Source organism: Notothenia rossii, assembly GCF_949606895.1.
Source record: "Notothenia rossii genome assembly, chromosome: 1".
NCBI lineage: Eukaryota > Metazoa > Chordata > Actinopteri > Perciformes > Nototheniidae > Notothenia > Notothenia rossii.
In genome coordinates, this window is record NC_136912.1 from 63,300,998 (window position 1) to 63,316,701 (window position 15,704).

The 15,704-nt window shown below is 40.0% G+C and overlaps 1 protein-coding gene and 1 long non-coding RNA gene across 5 annotated transcripts in view; both read left to right on the forward strand.

Annotated features, from left to right (window-relative positions):
- Positions 1-14,773, forward strand: part of LOC307032866 (uncharacterized protein) — a 28,088-nt gene extending 13,315 nt beyond the window's left edge. The window contains exons 1-10 of one of the 4 annotated variants that reach the window (XR_013806384.1): positions 5,477-5,788; positions 6,316-6,683; positions 10,231-10,575; positions 10,711-10,828; positions 10,905-10,996; positions 11,105-11,222; positions 11,554-11,670; positions 11,788-11,979; positions 13,370-13,569; positions 13,738-14,773. Coding sequence is in view for 1 of the 4 variants with exons in the window: in XM_079671145.1 (XP_079527271.1) it covers positions 6,582-6,683; positions 10,231-10,575; positions 10,711-10,828; positions 10,905-10,996; positions 11,105-11,222; positions 11,554-11,660 (882 nt within the window). In the remaining 3 variants the exon portion in view is untranslated. Of the gene's footprint in view, positions 1-5,476; positions 6,684-10,230; positions 10,576-10,710; positions 10,829-10,904; positions 10,997-11,104; positions 11,223-11,553; positions 11,671-11,787; positions 12,796-13,369; positions 13,570-13,737 lie in introns of those variants that run through there. The other 3 variants (XR_013806382.1, XR_013806383.1, XM_079671145.1) reach the window with 3 other exon arrangements.
- LOC307018668 lies at positions 516-2,418 on the forward strand. The gene is made up of 2 exons (XR_013802471.1): positions 516-2,098; positions 2,319-2,418. It is a non-coding gene; the product is annotated as an uncharacterized lncRNA (long non-coding RNA).
- Positions 14,774-15,704: the final 931 nt, after the last annotated feature.

The following is a 15,704-nucleotide window of genomic DNA, read 5'->3' on the forward strand; positions in this document are numbered from 1 at the left end:
TCTCTATCACACTAAATGCGCTATTGCCACACACACAGAGCCGAGCTTGAATGACACAAGCACACGTGTATTTCCATGCAACTCTCTGATTGGTGTGGTGTCTTGCCTCTGTTGCGTTCAGTGAACACGGCAAATTACAGTCCTGCCGTTGTCTCTTGTGTCATGATGAGGTTCACGTAAAGCACGGTTAATGTATTATATTATTGAGGTGTCTCAAATATACGTTAATCAAGTGGCACCTGCTAACGGGGTGGTGGATGATAGGTTTACATCTAAAAACGTATTTTTCAAACATTATTTTAATTTAATTTTTCTTTCTTTTGTTACTTTTTTTTTTAACGGTCTGCGATCTACCCGCACCACACTCGCGATCGATCGACTGGTTGGCGACCACTGCTGTAGGGTATTTTTATTATATGTACAGTACTTTGGCTCTACCAAAAATCATTTAAATATGTGCTATATAAATAAAACTTGATTTGATTTGTTGTCTAAGTGGAGATTGGCTAAGCTAACGTTGTAAATGCTCCGACCGTCCACACTCACAACAGCGGACTATACAGACATAAATAAACCAGCGACTGTATTCGCCATGACACAGACAGTCTGTGGTTTGTACTTGTTTAACTTTTGTCTAGTTTCTGAACAGATATGAGGAGCTGTGAGCTTGACTGCTAACAGCTCACGGCTGATGTTGTTTTTCTGGGATGCTCATTGAGGTTGACGTCACGGCTCCGCCTACACTGCGTTACTATACTGCCCCAGCTCCTAAACTGTAACGGAAGCGCAGCATTAAAGTGAGCCGGGCCTAACAAGGCCTAACTATATCGTACTAAGTCGAGCGAGGCCTGCGGTGTAAATGCGCCATTAGTGAAGGCAAACCTGCCTTGGCATACAGGGTATAGTGATACTGTGTACTTTGATAGGCCAACCCAGTCTCACGGCATTTCGTGTTCACCAACACGATTTTTTATCTATTGATTCGTATTCACCAACACGATTTCCCCCTTTTTTTCGTGTTGCACAGCGCGATTTTAAAAGCAATGTATAGAGAGGTGAAGTCACGCCCATCTACTTCCGGTCCATGGGACCCCGGAAGCGAAAAATTATACATTGATTTCAATGGAGAGAGAAAACGTATCTTTTGATCCCGTTTGAATTGTGCCACGAACTACACATATGATGTTTGTCAATCTTAAACAATCATTTCCATGTCAAAAAAGTCACATTTTGTCGTAAAACTGTTGAAATATAAGACTATGAAAAATACGCGACTACAAAGACTACAAATCCCAAATCCCATTCTGGGTCGCGCATGTGATGTCACAGGCGATAATGCTCCAAGTGGTTGCGAATCGTAATTAAAGCGAAGAAGAAGATTTCATAACTGATTTATTCCCTCCAATAAATATAAGAGATTGCTCCAATAAATTCACTTTTATAAGATGCCTGTGTGCTTTGTACCACGTTGTAATCACAAAAGTGATCATACCACTTGCTCGTTCTATCGCTTCCCGTCTTATGAAAGGACCAGGAGTCGCTGGATCAGACATATCAGGTAATATCATAGTTAATATACATGTTGTGGATGGAACATAGTCAAGTTAGCTACCTAGCTAGTAGTGAGCACGTTAGTTAGCATTACATTACTTAGCCTTTTCATTTTTAGTAGCCTTACCATGAAGTTATTATTTTATTACATGAAGTACACCAAAATGTTAAACAGTAAGATTAGTCATCATGGTAAGTATTTCGTGAAACATTTGAAGAGTAGCCTACTGCGCCCTCCACCGGGTGCTAAGGAAGCAGTTCAGGGAGAGTCGAAGGAAGGCAGGCAGGCAGGGAGCTTTGCATGACATTCTTCTGGACATGTGTCATTGTGATGACAGTGAGGGTGAGTCGATCTGTTTGTTGGAAAGACAGTAGTTGAGTGATTACTGAGAGAAAATTATTAAAAGAGATAATTATTCAGTGTTGTTACTTTAAAGTGTTGTTACTGACCTTTTTCTCTTTTATTTTCTTTACCTCACCTGTAACTGCTGAGACCCTGAGGAACATGCACACTGGACTGACCTGCTCTGGCAACCTGATTTCCACTGTACGTAATAGTATTTGGTTATGGTATATTATTTATATACATCAAAGGCACAATGCACCCCCCAGAGAGACACATGTATTGAGTGTGATATTTTGCATAGGTCATGTGAAATCATCTTTACATAATAGAAAACTGTAGGAGCGGCAACTTGTTTTGAAATTGAATTTTTAATATCCGATAATAAAGTTGATCTGTTTTCTTTATTCTTCTCTCTTCCCAGCTCCATCCATCACCGTTCTCTGTTCCTGCAGGTCCTGCTTGCTAATCAATGCTCATATGTTTTTACACAATTACAAATAAAGTCAATGTACTGTATGACATGAAGTTGTGCTTCATTCTGAGTCAATAATAAATTCATTCTGCCTTCAACTGCAAAATGATTGTGGACTGCACCGACATCCATGTAGCTGCCCCCCAGTAAGATGAACCAAGCAAAGCTGACTCTCAACATACATGTGCTCTTAAGTTGACATGAAGAATTTGTGAAATATTGGTAATTATTTGGAAAAAATGACTGACGATGCAGAAAACTTTTTTTATTTAGGAACAGTGGTCAGGTGAAGCATTTATCACTACATATGTGTCACACTTAAAAGGCCAAACACACTGGCCAAACACACCTCGTTTACAACTCCCCAGTTGACAGCCATGACTCCGTCTAAATTGTACCCCCCAAGCACCCTCTTCATGAGGGACGTGCATGGAGTGGATGAAAGTCCCGACCTCAGCACAGCACCAAAATTGCTGGCTGTCAACCTGCCCTGCCTGTGTAACTGCCACTGAGGATTTGTCTGCTGTCCTACGGTGGCTGTCTGGATGGCAGCTTAATGGTCTCTGCTCAGTCGCATTGAGGCAAGAATTGCCTCAAGCCCCCGACCCCCATGCTCCTTCACCAGCTCCGGCACGTTGAAAATGGCCTGATGTTGAGGCTGCAGCTCCGGCTCAGGTGACAAAAGCCATGCCACGCTGCGCCCCTCAGTGCAGACCTGAACCAGTCTACTTCCTCAGTGGCGATGTCTCTGGCCAGTGGGTTGTATGTCTCCTCTTGCTGTTGTTAGAGTTGAGACACCGGCTGGACTACTTTTGAAGTGCCAGGCTTCCTCCACTGGCACTCAACTTCTGTGGAGCTGATCTGCCACATGGCAAATATTGCCAATGCTGCAGCGTGGCTGCATTTGTACATCCTCCGTGCACAACCACAGACAGCGCTCTGCATCGCGCCATCCTCTCCCATGTAGAGCTGTACAAATAAAGTAAGTACCATGTTTGTTAACATGCTATAATAGATTGAATGAGCAATACAAGGATGGTCCAGATCTGGGGGTGGGAGGGTTTATTTTTCCATAGTTTTGTCCTCTTGTCTGATTGTTGTTATTGTTTGTTTTTTCTGAATTTTTTGTAATTTGTGTTGTATTGGCTGTGATTGTACATTGAATTTTTTTAAATGTGTATCACATTTTTGAAAAACATTTGATCAACAAAAAAAGAATTTTTGGTCAGGATCTAGACTCAGTGTGTAGTTTATGAATTAATCAATGCTCTCTACATTAGGAAAACACATACCAGTGTACCAGAGGGAGTCACACACAGCTGTGCCTAGATAACCAAACAAATTGACAAGATAACCAAAATCCTTGAATCTACACACAGCAAATAAACTCAAATGACACAACGAGATGTAAAAAGGAGATCACACATATAGTCGATATAAAACTGGCCGCTTCAATCTGAAGAGCAACTAAAACAAAACACGGGAATGTACCTTGTTCTTGTGAACACTAATGTTATCCACAGCATACACACCCGTATACAGTACACCCGTTCTAGGTTCTGATTGGCTCTCTAGGTTGGCATTCTAGCTTCTGACTGGCTGTCCAGGTTGTCAATCACAGCCGTGGTTCATATTATGCTTGTCGACTCGTAACATCGCTAAACTTTTTTTCTTGACGGTTTTCTCAGTCAACTAATGCTATTGATAACAGTAACATAAATTAACACAGCCCTGCACACTGCAGTCATTATATGCCGGGTCTGTGGTTCATCATCTTCTTTTTCATTCTCCTCCTTATTGACTGACATTAACCTGTTAACATTGCACTCATATTACTCACCGAAACCTTGTAAAGCCGGTCCCGCATGCTGGCTCTTACAGAACCGACTAACTCCCCTTTCGTGTATGTACAGCTCTCAACGTGCCCGGACTTGTAGTGATTTTCACCTCGTTTTATACTTTTATTCTCATTCTGAAAGAATGAGGTGAAATGTGCCAACGTGACGGCCATCTTTGTGTTGGTGACGCGTATTGTGCGGGACCAGAGACATGTAGTTCACTGAGCGGCTTAACACAAAAAAATGTGTTACTTCACAGTTTTACGACACATTTTAATTTTTTTGACTTGCAAAATTTTCTTTTAAATTGACAAACATCATATGTGTCATTCGTGGCACAATTCAAACGGGATCAAAAGATACGTTTTCTCTCTGCATTGAATTCAATGTATAATTTTCCGCTTCCGGGGTCCCATGGAGGCTCCCGGAAGGGGAGGGACTTCGCCTCTCTATTTCTATTGGTAGTCTTTCCCCTTTTTTTTCGTGTTGCACAGCACGATTTTAAAAGCAATGTATTTCTGTTGGTAGTCTCACGGCATTACGTGTTATAGGAAAACCGGAAGCTGTGTGGTTCATAAAAACATGTTCTTACTCAATATCAAGCCACGATTATTGCTTTTATTTAAAATCGTATCATTTCGGAGTTTTGTTGCTGTCTGTGAGGAAAATAAATGGGGCTCATTTTTCCTTCTAATTTGTTATTCTTTTCAAAATAACACACTGTTATTTAGTCAACAATAACACACAATTATCCTTGTTTTTATTTATTTGTTTGATTCTATAATCTCGGGCTTTTTTGCCGTCCTTCAGGAACTGAATTTCAAAATAAAAATAACCGGAAACAGACGTAGGCCTATAAAGGACATTTCGAGCATCATCGAGTTTAGGATGGCCGAAGACACTACACTACCCATAATCCCCAGCTATCGTTTAGGACTACCGTCCCCGTGATTAAACTTCAAGTCGGGATTGGATGTTGGAGTGGCAGTGCGCCAAGGTTACGGAATCGAAGCTGGATCGAACGCCGCCCCCCCCCAACAATTAGAAGTTGCCAGTATTAAACACCAATTATTAACCAATTAAAATGAACCGATTAAACATCTCTCTGACAAAGTTTAAACGCATTTCAAGTGGACGAATTGTTCGTGTCTCCTCTTCGTGTCTCTGTGTGAAGCTGGAAGCTGTATTATTTTCAAAAAATAAAAAATAAAAAATATTTTTTTTAACCATACTTTACACAACATTGAGTCAAACTTATCCTTGTTTTAATCCTTGTTTTATTTATGTTAAATTGTTGTTGTCGGTTAATTTTCCATTTTATTTATTTTGGTTTAAGATATCATTATTTTTTATTTATTATTATCATGTTAGATGTTTAAACTTTTCTGCATTTTATAAGGCAATATATACTTTTTTGTTTTTGTCCGTAGGCTAATTAGGTTATTAAAGAGTTATCGTGTCAAAATATAGGAAATGTATTAATATTTTATTGTATAATCGGTACAGGAAATTACATCATTCAGAGCACCACCTATTGGCCAAAGACGCTGCCACCGGCATTGCGATCCATCCTCTGACAAAGTAAATTGGGTCACTAAAGTCTGATACATGTTTTGCTTAGATTTAATAATTGGGGATTTTTTTTAAGCCTTTACTCGCATGGTTCATCATACATACTGAACTGTTCTAAGTCTGAGAAATGCTTTTGCCATAATCAGCAAAGCAACATTAATGTGAAATTATTCTTGCGGGCGGCTAGCTAGCTAACTCACGTTCAACATAAGCTTAAACTAGTTTAGCTACATTTATATCAGCTCATAAGTGGTGTGTGAAAAATATTTGTCTTAATTACGGCTACATACGTCGGTGTTAAAGTGTGAGTTATACGTTATCTTAATCGCTTTTGTTTTACACATGACAGTACTAACGCTTGCCGACATTTTAATATATGTTTGGGGGGGAGGGGCATAGTCCATGTGCTTGTTACGCGTATGAAACAGGAAACACGTAAATTAACTCAGTCTGTCTAAAGTAGTTAAACCGTCACAATGTGCATTTAAAAAAGCTAGTTTCACTACATGATTCACTTTTTCTGTTCTCTCCTGCAGCTCCTGTACCCACACCACAAGCCCATACACTGATCTACACCATCATAAAACCAACGGCACTTTTAAGAGCCAAACTCAACCTATCTCTCTGTCTATCTACCTACCTTTCTTATAGTTATTGTCTCTACCTTTTTCTATCATTCATTATCTATTTCTTCATCTATCCATCTCAATCTTACAATCTGTCTCTCTATCTCTGTTTGTCTCATACAGCAGCTGTTGCATATCTGTTGTGTCTGTCTGTCTGGCTGGCTGGCTGTGTTGCAATGGCAACAAAACACAACCCAGACCCCAATAATCCCACATCCAAAGAAGGGAAACGCATGGCTCTTGAGCTGAAGCATGAACACATGCTAGCTGAAGCTAAGGTTGGTGTTTTAACCCATATGACCTCATTCATTTCCCACTTGAATTTGGCACTATCTGTTATCCAAAAAATGCTGAACAGGCCAAGAGTAACTGGATTTTGAATCAATGTATAGGACCTTTGCACAACGGTTCATCATTACAACATGGGGGGCAGAGGCTTACTAAATAAAGCTTGTTCAACTTGTTTTACTTCTTTAGTTGTATATGGTAGGAAAAACTTGAAGCAAAAATGTTCTTCAAGTGAATGAATTTACTTTTATTTGTCCACTGTCATATGGAATCAGTTTATCAGCAACATCAACCTTACATGAGTTGTTACTTGGTCACAGAAAGCAGCTGAGGAGAGGAAACAGGCGCGCTCTGTAGGAGACTGTTACGTGCCAGGCAGGCTGTACTTGTGGGGTTTTCTTTCCCTCCTGTGTTTCTCTCTTCTCCCTGTCTTCTGCACAGCTAATCAGCAGCTGATCGGAATCTGCCTGTGCACCTGAATCTGATGGCTGATTGGATCCTCTCACCCTCAGCTGGCCTATCAGCAGCCAGGGCCGACCATAAAGGAGGCACCCAGGAAGTCTTCTCTCTCTCACTCTGGGTCTGTTGCTGCTGAAGGAGCCTGCAGTGTTTAGCAACTCATTATCTTTGTATTGTCTGACCTTTTTGAAAGTGGGTGTGTTGAGCGGTGGAGGATTTAGGTAAGTCTGGGGTACCCTGTACATTTCTCACCACGTAGCTAACTAATGTTCAGACACACTAGGTTAGTGGATTGTTGCCACCCCTGTATATTGTTTTGTCAAATTCTTTGCAGTTTAGTTAGTGAGGGTTTTTTTGTTTGAGTTTTGGTTTCAAAGGATAGATGTAGAGATAGGCCTGGTTTTGTTATGCTTGTTTCTTTTTTTTGGCACAATCCTTTGACTCCTCCTCCTCCTCACCAACAGAGTGTTTCAATTATATGTCTGTTCGGATCTGGGTTTACACATAATAAACCTTTTGTCAACTGTTACACTGACTCCCTCATTTTTATTGGTTGTATGTTATTGTCTCCAGGTCCCCTAGAACTTAGTGGGGATGTAACAGACACTTTACAGTCCCCTAAAAGGGGCTGTGTAGGACGTGGCAAGCCGAGAGGGAGGCGTGGAGGGCGACGCCAAGGCTCAGCTACAGGTTGAAATCCCAATTATTTTACATTTTTATGAATTTACTAAGTAAATGGTTGTAAAATCGAATTTAAAACACAGTAATTGCTTGTTGAGGGTCTACAATAATTCCAATATATAAACGCATAGTGACACTACAGTCGGAGACATTCCCACTGTGGTGTCATAAGAACTATGCTTTTATTTAATTTTACAAGCTTTTAAACAATAGGTAGATAATACAAATCATCAGTTATCTGTTGTTAACCCTCTGTGTGATGTTTTACAGTCACATCCCCCCCGACTGAGGGCCTCCAGTCTTCCAGTGTGGAGTGTCTGCGTACTGAACCTTCAGCACAACACGAATTTGGTAAATCACAAAAATGACTTTAAGTTTAAAACTAAAATCAATTTTTAAATAAATTGTGTTGGTGAGAGAAAATAACCTTATACACTGACAGTTCAGGACTCGAACGAGGAATGTAATTCAGTAAAGATATTGGCCAGTTCCATACTGAGCAAAGAAATGATCCTTGATTTTTAGTGTTCATCTTAAATATAGTCATTTACAGTTAAAGTTTCCCATTCTGTTCACAGAAAAGAATATGGAGAGACTCTCTGACATTCTTTCCTCATGTCCTCTTCCTGAGCCTAAAAAAAGCTCTGCCTCATCCTGGTCTTTTCGGCAGCAGAAAGCCTCAGAGCGCTGGAAAGAAGCGAGACCACACCACCTACAATGCCTTCTAGAAAAAGAGGCTGTTGGTCATCCCCTGTGTGGCCTCTGCCACGAGCCAGCTGTTATTAGGTGAGATAACATTTACCTTTATTTAAATTACTTTACCTAATTGTAATTTTTCAGTATTAATGCTCAGTGCCCTGCTATTTCAGCGAACATGCATGACTTTTGGGATGTTAGAAAACTGGATACCTAGAGAAAACCCACATGAAAATGAAAGTAATTCTAGGATATTAGAATAATTTTGTATTTCCTCCCAAGGTGTAGAGAGTGTCTCCCAGAGGAGTGGTTCTGTGGAGAATGTGATGTACTTCATCACAAGAACCAGCCACTCCACAACAGGGACAGTTTAATGAATCTTTTTTTTTAAACCAATTAGTCCAACAACGTGTGTTGTTAGAGTGGAAGGTGGATATGACACCCATGACCAAGGTATGCTCTCTCAAACTTGCATTTTGATGTTCACATGTCTCTTCGGCCAGCATATAATGGTAATTAGTGCTTTTCTTTTTTTTTGACAGCTTGCATATTGCCAACTGTGAAGGCACCCAACTGCTCCTGTAAAGGCACAAACTTCACTTTGTTACCAGGCAAACCAGTGATTTTAATTAACATCAATGGTAAACAAATATATATATATAATTTGGATTTCTATTGAATTGTTGTTATATGTTTACTGTTGTGGGCTGAGGCATTGTGCTTCCACTTGGAGTAAAACCTTCATGTAATATCTGTTCATCTTTGACTATTTGTAGATGGAACTGTTGTAAAATGTGTCTTAATTATGTGTATTTACTTGTTCCAAGGGCGTTATGACTTGCATCTGCCACTATATGTCTGTCAAACTTGCCAGCAGCAGTGGACCCCCGACTTGAAAGTCCTCCTTAAGAGTGGATACTGGCCAGCTTCGGTCAGTATTTCCACACTTTACACCTTGGACCTCCTGAGCTCCTTTGAAGAGCTCAAGGTCATCTCTACGGGATTCTCCAGACAGGCCTTTGCAAAGCTGCTGGAGCATCGCACAAAGTGTGGAGGAAGAGTAAGTGTAAATATTCTTTACCATATTATACTTTATAACTTTTCCGTAAATAGACAAAATCACAGCAATATATGTAATTATCTTCCAGTCTGGATCTGTCAACGGAGATGCACTGCAGCACAGCTTTCTGGAGTTCTCCTATGCCTCGTATGAGGAAGACCAGCTCTGCTGTGGTGCTCCTTTCATCTGCCCTGCCTGCACGCCGGAGATGTTGGCTGTTTCTGCCGATGGAAACAGGAAGCTGTATCGCTTTCGGCGAAGTGGAAGGTGCTGTTTTTACAATGTTGTTATTTAACTTTTTTGATTACTGTTTATATTTCATGGATATATTTGCTTATCTTTTTTTCCTCAATTCTGATGGCAGCGCCTTTTTTAATGGGCTCTTTGTAGCAGAAGACAGGTGGACAGGTGGCTGCATTTGTCGACAAAATACAGAGATCACTGAAAAATGCAAGTTTTTATTCGTCATTTTACCTTATAGGTATATCACAAAAATAGCCATGTATATCCGACCCTGACTTTCTTCAAATTCAGCTACTTCTCCTTACCATCTACTCCAAAATCAGATAATTAGAACAAATGGTGTAGATCGTGATTCCATTGCTTTTAACTGATTTGTCATGATGTAATGTGTGTCTTAGACCCAGGGAAGAGGCACATGTGGGGACTCCCAGTGGACAGCAGCGAGGGAGACGTCAAGGAGGGCTTCGAAGCTGGATGAAGAAGGGATGGAGGTGGCTGTATGTCGCCATGGGTTTCTTTTGAAGGCCTTAAATATGTACAGGGGGGAGATATTCGCCTACCCCGTGTATCTTCAAAAGGAACTCATGCCAGCCAAAGCCAAGTTCTTCGCCATGGATGTGGCTTGCAAGTACTGGCCGTACATGGAGAAAGCTGCAAGTGTCCTTCCTGCTCTCCAGGAGCTGACCACCATGAAGCCATTCCTCAGTGTAATGCATGATCGAGCCCATGCTACCAAATGCGAGGTATGTGAAATATTTTTGTATCACTTACATTTTTTATATTTATAATACTGAAGTAGTAAATATCTAAGCTATACTGTTTAGTATAGTAGTATGTAGCCTCTTTGCACAACAATTCCAGAAACCTTTTACCATCAGATTATATGGAGTGGGATGAACCAGGAGGGAGCAGGGATGACCGCTGGGGAAGAGGTGGAGCAGGTCAACAGCTACCTGTCCCGTTGTGTCCTGACAACAAAATACATGTCCAAAGCAGGTGAGTGGAAGGTTTTGCCCTATTATTGCATACTTTTGTAGATGACACATCATAACCTCATTATTGCTTTCAAAAGCACGACTGGACATGCTCACAGTGCATGCAATGGGATGGAACGGGAAAAAAGGTGACTCCCTTCATCAGGCACTTTCCACAAGATATGTGAAGGTGAGCCTCCTATTAAAGGTGTTGTGTCCTTTGTCATTTGCACATGGCTTGTTGTTAATCATAGCAAGTTTTAATCTTGATAAATGTCCATCGTCTACTGTTTATCAGACTAGTAAGAGGCTCCTGGAAGAGACTGCAAGTCTTGAGGAACTCGAGACGGAGCTACATTGTGTCTCAGATTACATGGTGTCGACGTGGATTTCCGATGTGAAGGAATGGGCATCTGGTAAGCACGACGAGATAACACCAGCTACATATCATTGTCCATGACTGTTTGAATTTACAGATTTGATCCTAAAGAGCAGCCAATTTTAAGGCAATGAGGCTGATTTTTCATGCCACGTAATGGGACCCTCACTGGATTTCAGTAGACAGGGACATAATCTTCAAGCAATAGCAAGCCAACTATGTGTCCATGTTTATCTGATATGTTCCAGTTTCCATAGTTGTACCATCAATTTGTGTTAAAAGGTGTTAAATATGTTGCACAACTTTGTTTCTCAAAACCGTTACGTGTTGTGTAACAGTACATTTTACTGCCAATATTATTTCTACAGGAACATCAGAAACATCGGGTACTTCTGAAGACATCCTTCAAACAGCACTGCAGCAAAGCATTGAGGGGCTTTACCTAAGTGTGAGGCAGCGGAAGCAATCCCTTTAACGACAGAATGGTATAACAATATAATGTTTTAGGTTGCAGATTCAACCTACTGAATTATATATATTTTTTGCACTTGCAAATATAGTTTGTCACATATCCCTATCCCACTACTTCATGTCTTTTTCAGACAGCAGCAAGCTCCGCCATCGACTTCGAAGGAAGCTTGCAGACGACAAAAAGCGCCTTAATCAGGAGGTACTGAAGTACAACCAGCTGGTACACGACTCTGCCAGAGGCATAGATCTTGCTGTGGTGGAGCATTCCCTCTCTGGAGGGAGCATCATGTCTGCGCTGTGGCCGTGGGAAGTTCATTGCATGGGTCAGTTTTCAGATATTTCATAATAATTCATTTGAAACTCACTTAATTGGTTTAATTTAGAAATGGCTTCAGTTTATCATCATAACTAGGGATGCACCGAATATTCGGCCATCGAAAATTATCGGCTCTGCTTTCGGCCGAAAGGGTTTTAGCACCGAAAAAATATCACCGAATGTCAGAGAACAGGGTTACGTTGATCATACTCCGCATATTTGTCCGGGTGTTTTGATTTCAAGTGGTGGACTAATCCCGGAGTGGTAAGTCTTTGCAGTTACACCCCCTCGAGAAATGTCAGCTGAACCCGTTATACAAATCGCAATCCGCGCCTCTCTCTCTGGTATTTTTAAATATCTCCAAGCGGCAGACATGTTGGCTGTGAGCCAGCCGCGAGCATGGTCGCGCGCCGTGCTTGTCGCCGCGTTTTGATTACGTCATCACAACAACACGTTAGGTTACCAAAGTTATAGGTGCATTTGTTGTTGTTGAAGGCCTGGCTGTTACAGTCTTTATTTACACTATTTTGTTGTAGGCCTACTGGCCTAGATGTGTATGCAGTTTTAAAGCACCTTGGCTTTGTTCTGAATGCACTTTGTTGTAGTTATCCTACAGAGAAAAGAAAATGCACTTGACTTGGAATTAATGTACTGTATGCATTCAAAAGTGCTGAATAAATGTTTTATGGACCCATAATAGTGATTATTATTTAAGTTAGGTGTTGCCATAATCATGTCTTTTTCCATAATCAGGTAGCTGAACAACATTGGTAAAAAATGTATACATTATATATATCTATATTTCTATCTATCTATATATATATATATATATATATATATATATATATATTTCTATTAATAATTTTCGGCATTCGGTTTTCGGCCAACTGTTTCCTATTTTCGGTATCGGTTTCGGCCAAGAATTTCCCATTCGGTGCACCCCTAATGTATATACATAACTGTGATTGGATTTTAGCTAACTTTACAGCCAAGAAAAAGATACTTGATCAAGTCATGCTTACACGGAGACTGCAAGATGAGAAAGGCATCCTATTGTGGGAGATGGCGCAGCATTGCACATGGTTGCAGAACATGGCAGTTGCTCTAAAAAATAAGGTGGCTGAGGAAGGTAAGTTGAAAGCAAAACTTAACCTACCTTGTAAAGTATGAGTTTTAAAGGGAAAAAAAGTCAGCCCAAATCATTCTTGGTCACAGAAAGGATGGAGTATAATGGCCTTTGCCCATTCGACCCGGCCATTTTACATAATGAAGTCCCTTGACAGTGACAATCATCTTTATGTACATGGGAGAGATTATACTCCATTGAAGTGCTCTGGCCTCATGAAGCAATCTTACTTTATAGTATGTCCATATTACAATATTTTGTGTATTTTCAGATGTAGACACGGGGAATGGAGGACTTGGGTGCACCCTAAGAAGGAAGCATGCTGAGGTGTTGGAGAGGTTGCAGGTGGTACTGCAGCAGTACAAGACTGCTTTAGGTCCTGATGCTTGTTTCCTTCAACATGAAGAGGAAAGTCAAAGTGGCCTAAGCAGTCCAGACACCAGTGAAGATGAAGAAGGAAACATAATTTAGGTAATTTACTTATGAATTAATGTACAGTATCTTTGTTGATTTAGCCTCAACCTAGACATGTTGCTGTTACTTTTGTATTCATTAATGCTAAACATACATTGTGTATTCAAAAACCTCAAATTTGATTTCTGATCTGCCCCTCTTTTTTGTTTCTCTGTATTTCCCCAGATTGCTGCTGCTCTCAAGCACAAATATCGGCCAAGACTTGATGTGCTATCAGAAATGTAAATTACTTTACTGACTTTATATTTAGAGATTGTATTCATACTCCTCAATGGAAGATCACCCTTGAATATGTTGACCATATGACTTTTCCCTATGCCGCAGCATCAGGCTAAACATTTCACTTGTACACAACTTAAATTGTATTGAAGAAAATGCTCAGCGTCCCTGGAATGCATCCTGAGCAATGACCCATTCACTTTTGATCCTTTTTGAAACACTAGAATGTCAATTCCTAAATCTCCAAGTATATCTTGCTGGTTACCATACAACTTGGTGAGCACATCATTGTCCGAGAGCAGGAGGTCTTTCCCTTTTTTCCCAGAACGGGATGGCTATGCATTATTATTTTCGATCTCTTATAGGATTTACCTGTCATTAACTTTATATGACTTCACCTGTTACACCGCAGGCCAATAACAGCTTTCCTCTAATTGTTCATTTTTGTTTCTTTTGCGTTACTTGCTTTAATTGCTTTGTCAGTTATATTTCCTTTTTGGTCTCCAGCTATTAACCTGATTGATTGAAGTACTTCAATCAACATGTACAATGCACAGTCTTTTAGGATGTATAATTAGGGACATTGAGATAAACAACAAATAGTTTATTTGGTGAATCACCTCATTGTTGTTCTCAAAACCAAATAATACATTGTTATAAATTGTTATATTTGATTTACACATAGAATGTACATGTTTAATATACATAGTTAAATCATAAAAAAATGGTTGTTTTATGATTTCTTAATACTGTATGTTATAACCGTTTGCATAACTTGATTTTATGTTCTGTTGTCCATGCTTTTCATGTTGGACTAACCCCAACGCTCTAGAGTCAAGACATACACCCTTATGGTGGCCTTTTACTTGTATTGTGGTGAAACACATAAGTAAACCAGTGCCAGAGAGGACCATTTTATTGTTTTAAAAACAATGTTATTGATGTGGTTGGTTGATGAATAAATATAAATTAAGCATACGTCTGTGGTACTTTTTGTTGTTTACATCACACTGCATTATAATGCGTTTGGAAATAAATTCATTTAGAAGTAACAATATGGGTTAGCACTTGAATATTTTTGTAAAGAGATGATCCTCATCCGGAACACTGGTTGTTGGTTTAAGATAGAACTTTATTGATCCCAATTTGGGAAATCTTTGCGTTGCAGCAGCATTAAAACACATGGCATTATAAAATACAAATAAAAAGACAAGAAATAAAGAAGAAAATATGCATGTTGAATTTACAAATGAGCAATAACAAGATATGCAAGGTATTATATTTACATAACTATGTGACAGATGGAATATTAAATATTACACTGAATATGTCAAATGTACAGTGAAGAGAGAAACTATGGAGCAGAGAGTTCTCTTCCAGCCAGAGGTGATTTGTTGTACAGCAAAACGTTCTCAATCCCAACCCGTCACATGTTGAGGGACGGTCAGGGCCCCTCCCCGTCACCGACTTGCATAGAGCTCCCTGAACGTTGGTAATAGACACGTTGGGATCGCGGCGAAATGCTCTCCGCAGATCCATTCTCACAGCGTTTATCAACCTTTTTCTTACTCGATATCAAGCCAGACTTATTGTTTTTACTTCTTTTTAATTGAATAATGTAGGACTTTTGTTGCCGTCAGTTATGGGGAGAGTAGGGGCTCAGAATACTGAAATCTGTATTGTTTCATCGTTTTTTCCTTCTAATTTTGTATTCTTTTCTAAACCACACACTGTTATTTACTCAACAACACATAAGTATCCTTGTGTGTATTTAATTGTTTGATTTATAAACACAAGTTGGAGTCCGTCAGGACCGAGGGTCGGGGCAGCTCATTTGCTTTAGAGAATTTTACACCCGGAAGTAAGTATTCTCTCCGCTTCGCTTGACAAACCCATCCATGGACAAACGCCGT